The 15,632-nt window shown below is 36.3% G+C and overlaps 1 protein-coding gene across 1 annotated transcript in view; it reads right to left on the bottom strand.

Annotated features, from left to right (window-relative positions):
- The window catches only part of LOC117402772 (testis development-related protein-like), a 34,504-nt gene extending 19,114 nt beyond the window's left edge, over positions 1-15,390 (bottom strand). Inside the window, exons 1-2 of the mRNA XM_034004209.3 lie at positions 14,901-15,390; positions 12,595-12,654 (exon numbers count right to left, since the gene is read on the bottom strand). Of these exons, the coding sequence (XP_033860100.3) occupies positions 12,595-12,654; positions 14,901-14,981 (141 nt within the window). The 5' untranslated portion in view covers positions 14,982-15,390. The remainder of the gene's footprint in view (positions 1-12,594; positions 12,655-14,900) is intronic.
- Positions 15,391-15,632: the final 242 nt, after the last annotated feature.

Genomic DNA, 15,632 nt, shown 5'->3' with positions numbered 1-15,632 from the left:
TGGGCAGTCCTGACATCTGTAGGAAGGTCGTTCCACCACTGCGGAGCAAGGGTGGAGAAGGAGCGGGCTCGGGAGGCAGGGGAGCGTAGCGGAGGTAGAGCCAGTCTTCTAGTGCAGGCGGAGCGGAGAGGTCGAGTGGGGGTGTAGGGAGAGATGAGGGTCTGGAGGTAGCTGGGTGCAGTCTGATCAAGGCATCTGTAGGCTAGTACAAGAGTCTTGAACTGGATGCGAGCGGTGATCGGGAGCCAGTGGAGCGAGCGGAGTAGTGGAGTAGCGTGGGCGAAGCGAGGTAGAGAGAACACCAGGCGAGCAGCAGAGTTCTGGATGAGCTGGAGCGGACGGGTGGCGGACGCAGGGAGGCCAGCCAGGAGGGAGTTGCAGTAGTCTAGGCGGGAGAGTACCAGGGCCTGGACCAGGAGCTGGGTAGCATAGTTGGTGAGGAAGGGTCGGATTCTTCGGATGTTGCTCAGGAAGAATCTGCAAGTGCGTGCCAGAGTGGAGATGTGCTGGGAATAAGAGAGGCAGGGGTCCAGGGTGACTTGAAATAGCATGTCTTAGATATAAATGCCTGATAGTGTACCTGTCAAGAACACTGCAGAGTGTACTAACTTATAACAGATTTAAATTTGATGTTGTAAATAAATAAATAAATAAATAAATAAATAAAGAAAATAATCTTTTCCCCAGCCATCTTGTTTTATTTTACAATTCACCACAGCTCATCACATAAACTGGACTTGCAACCAGTAATACTTGCAAAAACAACTGTCATATAACAATGTACACTACATGAATCAAAGTGTACTTGCAGTGCTTACAAAAAAAAACATTTGGTCAAGACTGTTCCTTCTGCATCGCTCACATATTAAACAACACGCCTTAATTTAATTTTATTTGTTCTTGGCAAACAAAAGTAAGCATGGAACACTTATTGTAAAAAATGATCTGACAGTAAAATAATAACACAAAACAGGACCTTTAAAAAGTTCTGTCCTTAATAAAGATCATAAATTAGAGCTGACCACATATTTTCATTTGAGATCAGAAATATAAATCTCACCTTCCTGTGAAAACTTCAACTGACATCACAGAATATGACGACTCATCCAATTTTACATCAGAAATAGGTAACTGGTTCCCAATTCCTATCACAGGAAGTAATGGAGAGTGAATTTTTTGATTGTTTTATCATACTAGCTCTGTCCAGGGGCATGAACAGGTTTATCAATAATATGAATGAGAGGCAACATATACCAGTATAGATGAGCAACCTTTCAAAGCAATTATGATTCTTGACGTCACAGGGTGCACACAAAGACAAACTAATGTTTCTTATTTGAGATAAAATACCACTGCTTAATAACTACATCTCAAGCTAAAGTTAAATCTAAAAAAAATAAAATAAAAGCATAATCAGATCATAAAGTAGACTAATATTGTGGGAGTGACTAAGAATTACTATTGGTCTGGGTCAAATGTCATGCAAGCAAGCAAGGCATTTTAACTGGGCTTGGGTGGGATACAAACCCAGGCTAACAATAACTTAGGCGAGAACTCTACAAGTTTCTCAAAGCAAAGCCCCAATAGGTACTGATATTTTTGGAAGTCCAGTTTTTTTTTTACAAGATGTCTCAAGACAGATGGGCTGAAAAAAGTGTTACCTGTACCACTTCTTTTTAAAATGGAGATCAAAAACTTCAGAACTTACATTGCAGGCAGTAGGTGTCGTGCAAGGAATGCTGTGATTTGATGCATTTATACAGTGGAAATCCACTTGGCTGATCACATGATTTATTTCTTGTTAAGATTGGTTTATGTAAATGTTCTTTGTCTACATCTATATGCATATGGCTATACTGTGGGATATACTGTTTTGCATGCATGTTGTTACTTCCAAGGTCAACATTCATTTCACAGCCACTGCAGACTTGGCTAGCAAACTAGATCGCCTCTGCAGATATATTGACTTCATTAGCATATTGTCCTGTAGTCAAATCAATGTATCCTAATGCTAGCATTAGTAACTCATATGATTACATAATAAGCATATTTAATGCGCTCTCTCTCTCTCATTATATATATATATATATAATTGTACACTATATGCCATTCACTTTCTTTGGGGTGTGATAACAGGACACAGTACAGTTTGGATAAGCAAATGCTCCTTTTGATTCACAGCACAGCGCAGCCTGCTACAGAATGACTGATTCCGTTTAAGTCAGACTCAGAGAGGTAGCAGAACATAACTGTTTTTTTTTTAATTAAAATTTGAAAATGGAAATTTACATTTGATGCATCCAGTACAGTAATTCGCTGGGGCTGTATTCTTTTCACAGTAAAAAATAGCTTATTTCATGGCATTTCGTGGTCTTAAATAGATATTTCAAGATTACACATATTTAGCAGAAAAAAATACTGTTGCGTTATTAAACAAATGTTCCTAAATATTTAAATACTTACCTGAAAAACAGTAAATGCTAAATTGTAGAATATTTCATTGGTTGTCCCCCTTTTAAAACGAGTCATTCTATTTCACCCCATCAGTGAATTATCAAACAAAATAAAAACATGTAAAAAAAAATATATATGTGTATTTTGTTCGATATTATTTTTTACAACAAAATACAAAAAACGTCAAGTTTGTTTTCTTTCTGTGCTGTGCTGTGCTGTGACACTGTATGGAAACTATGGCAAAACCCACATTGTATATTGGGTTTCCATTGTCCATTCAGCTTATCAAAGGTTCAGACAGCATGGTGCCAAATCCAGGTTTCAGATGCATGTTTTAGACAGCATTGGGCATAAGCAGCCACCTACTTAGGGTTGCCACCTGTCTGGATTTGACCCGGACAGTCCGAGAATTGGCATCTGTATCCGGGTGGCAGGAATTAACAAACCCGGACGCACTACTGTCCGGTTTTACGTGAAAGGCATAAGAAACACCAACCTTCCTTTAATATTTTCTTTGACATACCGTATAATGGGACATTTTGGAGTGGAATTTATTTTGGCTTTATCGGTGGTTTGGATTGGATCGGCAATAATACTTCCACCAATCAGCGTGCGATCCCGCCCTCTGACAGACTGGTGGTACGCAGCACAGGTTGAAGAAGCGCGCGCTGGACTAGGGAAAGAATGTGTCGGAAGTCAAAGTGAATATGAGAATGGCAGTGAGTGATGAAGCCAATTTGCTTAAAAAAATTAAAAGCAGACCGGACATTTCCATCAATGGATTTAGGAAATCTGGAATTTATAATGTGATCAGAAACTCTGAGGCTGTGTAAACTGTGCGTGCTACTGTGGTACAGTACCTGTAGGACTGTTCTTTTTTAGGTTAAGCAGTTTGTGTTTTATTTAACAGGGGGTTAATTAAGTAGCTGCCAAGATTGTTTATGCCAGACTTGTTAGAAAGTTTGTAACAATGGTGGAAATTTGCTTTGGATTGTTATTGTCGACACATGTAGATATTACTATTAAGACACCCAACGTGTAGTTATCGCAAAGTCCCTATCCCTAAACAAAATGTTAAAATAAATTAGTTTGGCACCATATATAAAATAGATGATTTGCCAGTGCTTGCCAGACTATTAACCAGTTTAAAATGTAAAGTGTTTTCATTTTGGCTTTATAGTTAAAGTTTTCACACGTGGTAATACTGTCCTACAATTACTAAATGATACTGTGATCATTCCACTGTGTTATGTCAGTGAGCCATAGCTAAGTTTTAAAACTGAGAATTAGCAAATGCCTATCATTAAAGTGCACTGCAGTTACTAATCATTTCTAATTACTGATATCTTAAAATTGAAGGGCTATATAAGAGTGATAAATATTGTAACTCATTTTTAGAAGGCCTTCTTTTGTTGTTCTCCAAGTTGCTGCAAACTAGTTACTGTAAATGAGATACTGTTTTAGCAGACACATTTCATTAAGTAAAGATATATTTGAATTTTGTTGAAATTAAAAGTAGAAATACAAAACTGTGGCATTTTTCTTTGTGAACGTGCTAAGTGATAAATGCCGATTCAAAAAACGTCAAAATCTACCAACATAGCAAATCTGCAAATTTAATACCAGCCAGAATGTCCCGTTATATGGTACATTTGTTTCTGAAAGGATTTCCACTTTCTAAATAGAAATGTACTGTTTAGTGCTGATCTCTACTGTGCCCCCAGCATTTGAATAATGCTTTACATTACATTGGTCTATGTATGCAAGCGAAATTTGCTATGACACAATGGCTGTAAAGTAACTCTGACTGTCAAACAAGCTTTTTAGGCTCAGAAATCCAGTGACGGTATGTTAAAATTGTTTGTAAAAAACAAAAAAAACAAAAACAACAGGTAGACAGGCTCGTTTCTTCAGAAATTCAGTTGATTTGCCACAGCGTCACTCATCACCATAGCTACTTGTTTCAGGTAAGATTAGCCTAACATACCATGATATAGCTACTGTTTACAGTATACTGCAGTTTTGATAGACCTAGGCTGATTGAGAAATATGTCCGGTTTTGGTCTGTGGAAAAGGTGGCAACCCTACACCTACTGCTAATAATATTAGACCTACCATGTTACAAGCTATCCTCAATCAAGTTTAAATACCACAAATATAAACTTAAAGAAAATATTCTTGTATCTTATTTGCTTTTAAGACATAATGTTTAAAAACATAAGCGCAATTTGAGGGGTATTAATGGTCTGTTGGCTGGTATTTAACTTCAGGAATACCAGTTAAAACTGACATTCAGTTTTATTAAACGTGGTACAATTTTTTCCATGTTTTAAAAAAATGTTACATTAGTTATAGTAGACTCTTATGTTGTACACCCTTTAATTCATCTGCAAGGAATTAAATATTCCCTACATAAACATGCAGTTTCAGTTATGAAACTTAAACTTTCCGTGCACACTGTGTTTGATAATATTATGAAAATACTGCCATGAATGATTTTAAAATAGCAACTAATATTATATATATATATCGTACAAGTTCCCGTATCATTTTATACTTTCCTACATAATTGAAGCGAAAAAGTTCCTAAATTAATGGGATTCATTTGCCGTCTCAGAGTCTCCCCACAGTGCACACTGGCAGTTTCCATGGAACCACCCACGTTGTTGTCGGTGAGTCAGTTCAACTTTTTTGCCTGGTGAGTCTGGTGGCTAATTAGTTAGTTTAACAACAGTTTGTTAAGTGGCACCTGTTAACTTAAGACTACAGAGTGTCATCAGGCGAGCAAATGGTGAATAGAACGATGCACCCCAGACAGAAAGAAATGGCACAGAGACTTTTAATGGATTTTTTTGCCCCCTAAAAGAATGGAACCGGCACAAGACCAGGGAGAGAACCAACTTTTTTTTCTGCCAATTTGTTCCATCTTTTAAAGTAAGGTGTTCAAAAGAAAGTAAAGTTCAGCCATGTAGTAGCCAGTGTAGATTCATTTGACACTGTCCATTTAGATGTAATGTAGTAATACTGCTAAGTTGAAGGGTGCAGAATTAATGGCAGTTCTGATGTGGTCATTTAAATCTTCCTACTACTAGCCAATAATATGAAATATGTTTTAAAAAAAAAAAAAAAAAAAAAAAAAAAAAAGAGCGCGCTCCCCTCGATTTAAGTTTGATATTAATTATGTTGCCGTTTAACATGTGTAACAAAAGCAGGACTTCGCTTCCCACTTTTCTAGAGCTTAGTGTCTTCTGGAACTGAGAGCAGAGCACCCCTAGTTTGCAATATTGAATAGCAAGTTGGAATTTTGATTTTGTTGATTCTATTGCTTTGCCGTTTTGTTCTTTAGACAGAACAAAGATCTGTTTTTTTCTTATTGTTAAGAAATTGTCATTGTAATTAAGAAAAAAAAAAGAAAACAGTACCATTTTCAGTGGGACTCCAAACATTTCCTCTGGGACCCTCAGTTTTTTTTAGTTAAGAGTCCTGGACCCTCAATGGGAAAAGGTTTTGGAGAGCCCTGACCATGACAATTGACAATGGCATTCAATTTATTTGCACACCCTCATGAGACAATATTGCCATTCACTGGATATTTATAAACTGTCAAGATCACAGGCTCCATTGTGGAAAAAACTCAAAAATGGAACAAAGCTTATCAAATGCTGCAGTATAAAGATATGTCCATACCGGTCCATAACAAAGTGAAGATAAGTTGCTGTGTGATCTCATAAAACAAGTATCAGATTCTTGTATGGTACTTCAGTAAATACTGTTCTTTATGATACAAATGCATGTATTGCAGTAAACAATGTAGTAAATATTATAATTAACTGTCTATTATACAACATACAATTTATTGTTAAGCTTTGAATAAATATTGTACTACGGCGTTCATTATAATACATACTATTTTGTAGTATTGTTTTCTGTAATGGCAGTGCCAATTGTGTACACACAGCTTTTATGTAATGTGGACAGCTAGGTTGAAACACAGTGATCATAATATGCTAGTACACTACAGTACTATCTTATAAGGGACACACTAGTTAATAACAGTTAATAAATGACCCCCCCCCCCCAAAAAAAAAAAAAAAAAATGTTGCAGGACATAACAAATTATTTAATTGCACTGTTTAAATAGGAAGTTAAACATTACTGTCGTCCTTCATATCCGCTTGAATAATGAATCATTTATTATGGTGTCCCGCGACTGCCTCCTATGTACATTGTGTGTTTTTCCTCATTCTCAAAAGATGCTTGGTTACCCAGATATGCAGCCAATGTACTGCACATAACTAAACAGTAAACAGCTTCTGTTCATTTACTTTTTAGTAATCCATTAGCCATTTATGTATACCTTGACGATAACGCTAAATTAAAAGTAGGCTGGCTCTAAAACGGCAAATATGATATGATTATAACGATTCATTTAACTTTTTTTTTTTTTTAACAAACATATTTGAGAAATGTTTTCTTGTCTGCTTAAATATAACAGAAGGGAAAGGAACCTCACTCAATCTACACTTACTAATTTACATATGTAAAAATATCCAAAGAAATACCCATAATAATACAAGATAAAACAATAATGCTACAAAAAGTAGGCAAAGTGTTCATATGTTTTGTAACTAAAATATACATTTGCTGTATTGTAATTTGTTAAATGTCATTTTATTCATTATTATTATTATTATTATTATTATTTATTTCTTAGCAGACATCCTTATCCAGGGTGACTTACAGTCATAAACAAAAAATACATTTCAAGAACCACAGTACAAGTATTAATACAATTAAGAGCAAGATAAAATACAAGACTTCAGTTCTAGTAAGTACAAGTATATTACAAAATCCAAATCAATATTGCAGCAGATAACAGTGTCAGTGATAGTTACATCATTCATAGAATATATTTCTTAACAAGACTCAACTCAAGGGATATGGAGAACTCCCTGTTTTTCTGAGTTTTTTTTGCCGAGTATATTGACTCCCAATAGCAAGATCTGTACGTGGTGTGGGGTCTGCGTTTCATATAATTTACTGGGTATATCCAGTATAAACAGATGAACTATTTTGGAAATATGGGGATAAGCCCAAACACATAACATTTTTAATTGATGCTATTTGGAAATTTGTGAATAAAAAAAACAGACATCAACATTATAGATTCCAGCTCACCACAAAAACACCCGACACCTTTAACACTTCAAATACATTTGCATGGTTGTTTTACTCCACTTATCACCAGTGTCAGGACTTGTTAAACAATATTCATTGATAACAATGAATATTAGGGGTGTGCATAAACTCTCTGGTCATACTCAGAATTGTCTAAGTAGCATTTATCGTCAGGTATTCAAAAAATCCATTCATGAACGTGTTGATTTCAAAACAAGACGGGGGCGTGGGGGGCAGGGAGGCTACAGCCAAGGACAGGCACACTACAAACTACACAGCAACAACAAATTAAATAATCATAATACATTTCTAGAATTAGAAGCCAATGTCAATGTGGATAACTGTGACATTATAGGAATAACAAAATCCTGCTTAACTCTGAATGATGGAGACGGGTTTAACACAGAAGAATTTAGGTTAGTTAGGAAAGACAGACCCGATAAAAGAGGGGGGGTGGGGTTCAAATGTGCACCTAAAATGACTTAAAATGGGAAATACTGGAATGTAACAGCAACAACAGTGAATCAATATGAATTAAACTAAATAAAAACAAATCTAAAGGTTTAATAGACTAAGTATATTATAGGCCCCCCAAATTCTGCTGAATCATTAAACAACAACTTATATGCAAGCATAAAAAAGCTAAGGAAGTGGGCACCTTAATTATGGGAGACTTCAACTTCCCAAACAAACTGGGACCACATGCAAATAAATCAAGGGCAGTACATAAATCAAAGACAATGGTATACAATTTCAGGAGAGCAAGGAATGCAACAGGAGCTTCTAAACATAGACTGAGGTAGAATACTAACAGATAATGAAGTTGAAAAAAATTAGATTAAATGTAGGGATATAATGTTAGAAATGCTGGATAAATGTGTCCCAAAAATGAGAAAAGGTAAACTTAAAAAGAAACCACGATGGGTAAATCGATCTATTAAGTTGGGCATTAAAAGTAAAATAATTATATCTTTCTATTAAATCAAAGGGAGCACTTACAAATAGAGTACATAGAGGCATGTAGACCTAAAAAAACACAGACTAGAGCCCCTTTCACACTGGCACGTCTACCCGGGTCTGGGACCGGGTTCTGGCTACCCAGGTCACAATCCCACGTAGTGTGAAACCACGTACCCGGGTCCCAGTGACCCACCTCAGGATGTGGGTTGACACGCTTTTACCCGGGTTGAGCGAGACAAAATGCATGATGGACGACGAAATAACAAACAGCCACGTCTGCGTGAAGATTTCACTTCCACAAGGAACGTTTTTGTTTATTCTGTTTAGCCGTATTTTTGTTACTTGAGACACACCATGAGCCAGATTGTATTAGGGATGAAGAAATATTTGCTCTGATCAACATTTGGGCTGACGGTTCAATCAAGAGAAGCTTGGATGGAAGCGTCTGTAAAAAGCTGCTTCCGGGGCACTGATACACGTAATGTTTACTTGCATCTGTCACCCTGGTCAACCCTGCTTTATCAAAAGCAGTGTGAAATCGTGTAGCTGACCCACATGACACCAGGTCCTGACCCAGGTAGGTTCCGACCCGGGTACAGCATGCCAGTGTGAAAGGGGCTTAAGAAAGCAAAAGGGGAATTAGAGAGACAAATAGTGGTAGATAGCAAACTTAATCCAAAAGGGGTTTTTCAATATGTTAATAATAAAAGGAAACTAAAACGAGGAAGTCAGTAGTTTACATGACAGCAGTGATAATTTAGTGACTAAAGACAACCAAATCACAGATGTACTTAATCAATATTTTGTACAAGTATTTACAAAGAAGGATTTATACAGTATATCAAAGTTTACAGAATGTATACAAACATCATTACCAGAGTTTGTTATAAAAGAGAATGAAGTACTAAGGGAGCTAGTAGCACTTAAAATAAACAAATCCTAAGGGAAACTAGAAGAACAGATTTTTGAACTAATATGTTATATACTCAACAAATCTATAAATAAAGGAGCCATCCCACTGGACTGGAAAATTGGCAATGTTCCTATATTTAAAAAGAGAGATACATTTGACCCTGGGAACTAAAGACCTATAAGTTTAACATCAAGCATATGTACAATCGTGGAAACTATAAAAAGGACCAAAATGGAGGAATATTTGTATTTGACAATCTACTTAGATTTTCAAAAGGCATTTGACAAAGTACCACACAAAAGGCTATACCTAAAGATTAAATCAGTAGGAATAAATGGTAAAGTAGCAGCATGGATTCAGAACTGTTTACAAGATAGAAAGCAGAGAGTTCTAAATTAGAGGTAAGGCATCAAACTGGAGTAACGTAACAAGTGGGGTACCGCAGGGATAAGTATTGGGATCATTGTTATTCCTAATTTTATATAAATGACCTGGAGCAAGACAGTCAGTAAACTATGCAAATTTGCAGACGACACAAAACTGGGAGGGGTAGCCAACTCCCAATCAGCAACTTTAATAATACAAAGAGATTCAAGCTTGGGCTGACACATGGCAGATTAAATTTAAAAGGAATAAATGCAAAGTCTTGAACACAGGACACAAATAGAGGCAAGTACAACATGAATAGTAACGAAACAGAGGAAGCTACATACAAAAAGGACTTGGGGGTAGTAGTGGATGAAACTCTTAAGCCAACTACACAGTGTGGAGAGCAGAGAAGCTATTACAAAAGCAAATAGAATGTTACCTTATATAGCCAAGACAGCTCAATTAAAATCTAGAGAAGTTATATTAGAAATATACAATGCACTGGTACGACCACGCTTAGAATACAGAGTACAGTTCTGGTCCCCATATCATAAGTCAAAGAGGCACTGGAAAGAGTACAGAGCAGAGCAACACGATTAATTCCAGGATTAAAAGGCATGTCATATGAAAGACTGAAAGAGCTGACTCTATATAGCCCAGAAAGAAAGAGAGTCAGAGGTGACTTAACACAGGTATTTAATAATTGTCAAGGAGTTAAAGTAACTGTTGAGAATTATTCTTCACAAGTCACAGAAAACAGAACCAGGGGCCACGGGTGAAAGCTGAAGGGCATATTCAGAATCGAGGAGAGAAGCTTTTTCACAGAAAGGGTTCCCAGAGGTGTCATTTCCCCTACTTACCTGGTTAGGGTTTTTTTGGTTTTCCTCACCTGAGTGTTAACAGACCACATTGGCACCAATGGCCTTTTCTCGTGCTTGAATTTCTTATCAAATGAGTGTTTTAAAAGCCAATTTGAAGAATATTTTCCTCATCCGGAACTGACATTTTTACTGCCGTGGTCAATAAAGGGTAAAATACAGTGCAAATTAAAAAGAAGCATGTTAGTAAAAAGGAAATAGTCACCTGGTGCAACAGTAATTAGCCTTACTGTACCAAAATAGATACATGGATTGTCTTTTTTTTTTTAAACAAATTAAATTCCTGACACTAAAGGACATACTCACTTAATAAATTACACAAGCTTATATATAACCAGGACTGTTTAACTATACAATTACGAGGCCTTGTTTAATTTTCAACACCAAGATTCAGAGCAGTGGCTCCTCTGGGATGTGGAGGTTGTGCCAACAAGTCTTTAACATTAAGTCAAAACCAATATATTTGGAGTTTTGCACAATGAGAAAAGAATGCATAGCCTCAAGATAAGCATACTCCTTACACTCTAACATTTATTGCCGCTTCAAAAAATCATTAATGTGTTGCTCTGGAACATCTGTTTTTTTTTGTTAAACAATAAACTTATCAGATTTTGTTGGTGGAGGCACATTCAGGTCTAGAGATATCAAATGAGGCGCGGGGGGGGGGGGGGGGGGGCGGTGGGGTTGAGAGAGAGAGGCTGAGAGCGAAACACTGAATGTTAACATGTATTTTGTTTTGCCGTGCATTAACATTTGCACCTCTCAAGGTATTCTTTGAGGTAAGCAATGGGAAACTGAAGTGGTATACTGACAAAAGAATTGTTTTAGTGGAAAGCATATGCCAATTACAATAGCACACAATAGGCACAGGAATGTACCCAGCACAAGCTATAGCTTGCAGGAAGATGGAGGCAGAATCAGAGATTCATACCCAGGACATCTGACAGTTCCCCACCCGAAGCTATCTAAAGAGAAAAAAGAAACGAGGGTAGACAAGGGCGTTGAATCCACAGGTCAAAATCAAATTGGAAGTGCGCTTTTTACAGGCGCAGGTCACCTGATAATGTTATCAGGAGGATTGGCAGCTCCCAGCTACAATAAAAACACTAATGTAATGAGTGCTGTCACAAGGGGGTAAAAGGCTGGATGGAAGACTAAGACTAAACTACATTCATTAATGCAGGGTGTCCAGTCACAGTGCTGAAGGGCTATTCCACTCACAGGTTTAACAGGTAAAATGAGATAATTAACTACTTTAGAGTACGGCTGGAGTTTGGTTCAGGGTTGGAACAAAGACCAGGACTAGAAGAGCCAACTTTGGCCACCTTTGCATTAAAAGCTTATGCATAAAAAGAAATAAAAAAAAAAACGTTTTAGTCTCAATTGATTTTGAATTAACAAAAAAAAACAAAAACAAACAAAAAAAAAAAAACTTTTTTTGAACCATTTCACTATTCACAGAATAACATTCGTTCAATTCATTATTTTCCACATATTTCAAATAATTTACTTTTTACTGGGGTGTCCTTAAACCTGTCTCACAGTGCCAGTCATGTATTTTTCTTTTTTCAAATGTTCAGTTTAAAAGTTTTTAGTTTTTTTACTGAAATAGTACAATAACAAAATTCCCACACTGTGTTTATAATGCTCAAGGGAAATACACTGTTGCTTCAATCCAAGAGCATGCTTCCTATATCTGGACAAATGCCAATAACAGTACTTTTAAATGATAAAAGCCAAAAGCGAGTTATGTAAGTTTTAAATAAACATTTCAGTGAAAACATTTTACTAAACGGCCATGTCAATGTCAATGTATCTAATACAATTCACAACAACGATTACCTTTGAAGCAAGCTGTGAAACAGGACTTGTGACTTCCTCTTGAACAGCTGGGTCTTTATTCTGAAAACAAAAGCCATTGAATAATTAATAACTGAACAGCATATAAACAAAGACTGTTGTCAACAGGCCTCTTCCTGAAGGGGGAAATGCAGCATATTAGGAACATTACTCTCTATGAAATTTAAGTCTTAAACAACTTCAGTACCTTAAATCTATGTGGCTAGTCAGAACCTTTTTTTTCTCTTTTCAGTATTTTGGTTAGTAATTTACTTTTTTTTTTTTTTTTTTTTTTTTTTAAGACCTGTTAATTTTGTAAAATTGGAACAAAACGACAAAGGTAATAGTTTAATGCTTTAATCATTGTTATTTTAAAACACAGGAGTAAAAACAAACAGGAGTAAATGACTGACTTATAAAAAAGGTCATTATACCATTTTTGCAATGGCCTGTGCACTTCCTGTTGCTGCATATTTTAAGACATCTAAAATTACAGTTTACATTGAACATTCAGCAGTTAGCTTAACTAACACACTGCACTGATAATAAGGCAGCTAGAACCCCTAAGGCCATTTCTTTTAAGTGTTTGAGGTGCAAGACATGCCTGTGCACCTTTTGCTTTGTGAATAAGACCTTACAGGAGATCAAAGACAAGTGAACAACCAGTAAGATGAACTAAAGAATTGCTGAAATGATTCATAATATTTAAAAGTAACAGTGCTTTCAAACGTTACTACTGATATTAATTGTGCCATACAGCACATTTTTATTTATTTTTGGCCAGAACATGTTTAAATGTTAATGCAGTCTTGATTAACATTTCACTATAAAAGTAAATTAACAGGTAGTACCTGATGATACTGTAAGCAGAAGGTCAGATATTACAACACTCACGAATTAAAGTGAAAATGAGTAGGTGGGACAACACCACGTTCCTCGTCTATTGACTTTCTAAAATCCTAATTTGTACAGAAAAATACAACAAATGTATTTTATTTACTGACAATAAAAAATTTACAATACGGTACTATTGACGTATTTGACGTCTATACGAAAGACTTTGGCCTTGTCCACACTACATAACCGATCTCGTGAACCGTACTCGAAACCGCTCTAATTAATCCAGCTCGGAGTCCACACTGAAAAATACCGTTTCAGGTTTAGTCGGGTTTAATGCGTCCACACAAGAATAGTTCGGTTACAGTTTCTAGCAGCGCAATGAACCGTGGAAATTAACACGATAGTATCCCACCATGCATCGTATTTTATTTTAAAATAATGTGTTGTGCTTCATATTAACAGAAGTGCATATTGCTAAAATGAAATAAAACAAGTATTTTGGAAAAAAGTAAATGTGAACACACACACAAGTAGGGCTTGAAGTTTGGGTGTTTTATTTTTAATCAGGTAACATCCCTTTAAACAAATTGAGCTGATTCTGGTTTTATAATAAACTCAGGAAAAAGCTGTTACAAAACAATCTTTGTTTTTACCTTCATATCTTGCCTGCGCCTAATTCCCCTTAAATTTGGTTTAAAACAGCGCTGACCGATTACGTGAATTGTTTATCCCTAGTATCCTACTTTTAACTCGCATTTCATTTTTACAATCGCCTAATTTAACTTTGGGCTTTTGTTATTGGTCCCACTAGTTTAACTGAGATGTCCCGACAGTTTTTTTTTGTTTAAGCATAAAAATGGTCGTCAGTATTTTGCCAAACATATCACAAATATCACATATTGGAGGATACACAAAAAATGTAGTACGTTACAGCATCCACACTTCTGCTACCTGATGCGATCTAATTAGAACCGGACTCGAGACTACCTCCTGAGGTGGTCTCGAGTACGGTATAAAACGCTGCATAGCACTTTTAAACCGGTTTAAAGGCAACTATTACGGGTTAAAAGCATTAGTGTGGTCAGGGCCTTAATTGTCAGTTGTATACTAATGGCCATGAAAATGCATGTATTGGTGCTACTTCTTAGCGCCTAAAGAATACAAGAATCCTATGTAAAACATAACAATACGTATTATTGTTATTATTATGATGCATTTTCTACAGGGACATAGCGTTCGTAAACATGCAAAAAATAATAATAATAAATAAATAAATAATAGGGGAACAAAAGTGCGGCAGACTAACAAACTGTTAAAATCAGAAAAAAACACGTTACGTGTAACCAGCGGACACTTGACAATATTTCTTCCAGTACAACGAAAAGCAAGAACATATTATAACTAGTTATACTGTATTGCCACACACAAACACCACACGCTTCTGCGTTACAGTATTGTTCAACTCTTACCTTACAAGTCTGTTGTTGTAATGTGTTATTCTCCTCCTCTGAAATATCTATCAGTACTTTGCTTTTGTTGATCTTCCACATTTCTTCTCGGTTGTTGTTGCGCCCGTGTGCTTGGTTTCACTCAGTGTTTTAAAATTTATGTACCGTACTCTTTTTGACACAGGCTCCTGCTACATCAAGGAGTTTGCAAAACTGCAAATGATTTCCAGCAGAGAAAAGAGCACCGCCAACAAAAAACAATACCAAGAATGTAGCTGCTCTGATCATGGGAACTTTCCAGGGAAAAAAAAAAAGAATCTAATCTCCTCACGTGAATTGATGACAGTGCTCAGGAAGATTACTTCTAACAAGTAACAGCCACTGGAATTAAAATTATCGGTTTGTTCAAGACGTGGAAAACGCGTTCAGAGTGTTTGTGCGAAATTTTGCAGCTCAGACACCTGTGACCTTTACAATATTCCCCTTCCTCCCTGCCACGTTTTTTGTTGTTAAACACCGTTCATTTATTGGCTTTTACTGGTTACCATGGTTTAGGGGTTGTAATAAAATGTCAATCCTTGCATGAAGTGCTGAAAAAATCTCGGAATGCAACAAAAAGAAATGTGCTATGAGAACGTATTTCTTTTTTTCTTTTTTTTAAACCTTAGGAAATGAGCATATAAATTGTGACTGTGTTACTGTATATAACACAATTGGAGTTGTAACCATGTTTTTTTTTTTTTTTTGAAACAC

Source organism: Acipenser ruthenus, chromosome 5 (assembly GCF_902713425.1).
Source record: "Acipenser ruthenus chromosome 5, fAciRut3.2 maternal haplotype, whole genome shotgun sequence".
Classification (NCBI taxonomy): domain Eukaryota; kingdom Metazoa; phylum Chordata; class Actinopteri; order Acipenseriformes; family Acipenseridae; genus Acipenser; species Acipenser ruthenus.
Note: the sequence above shows the minus strand (reverse complement) of the source record. Positions and strands in the feature narration are given on the sequence as shown.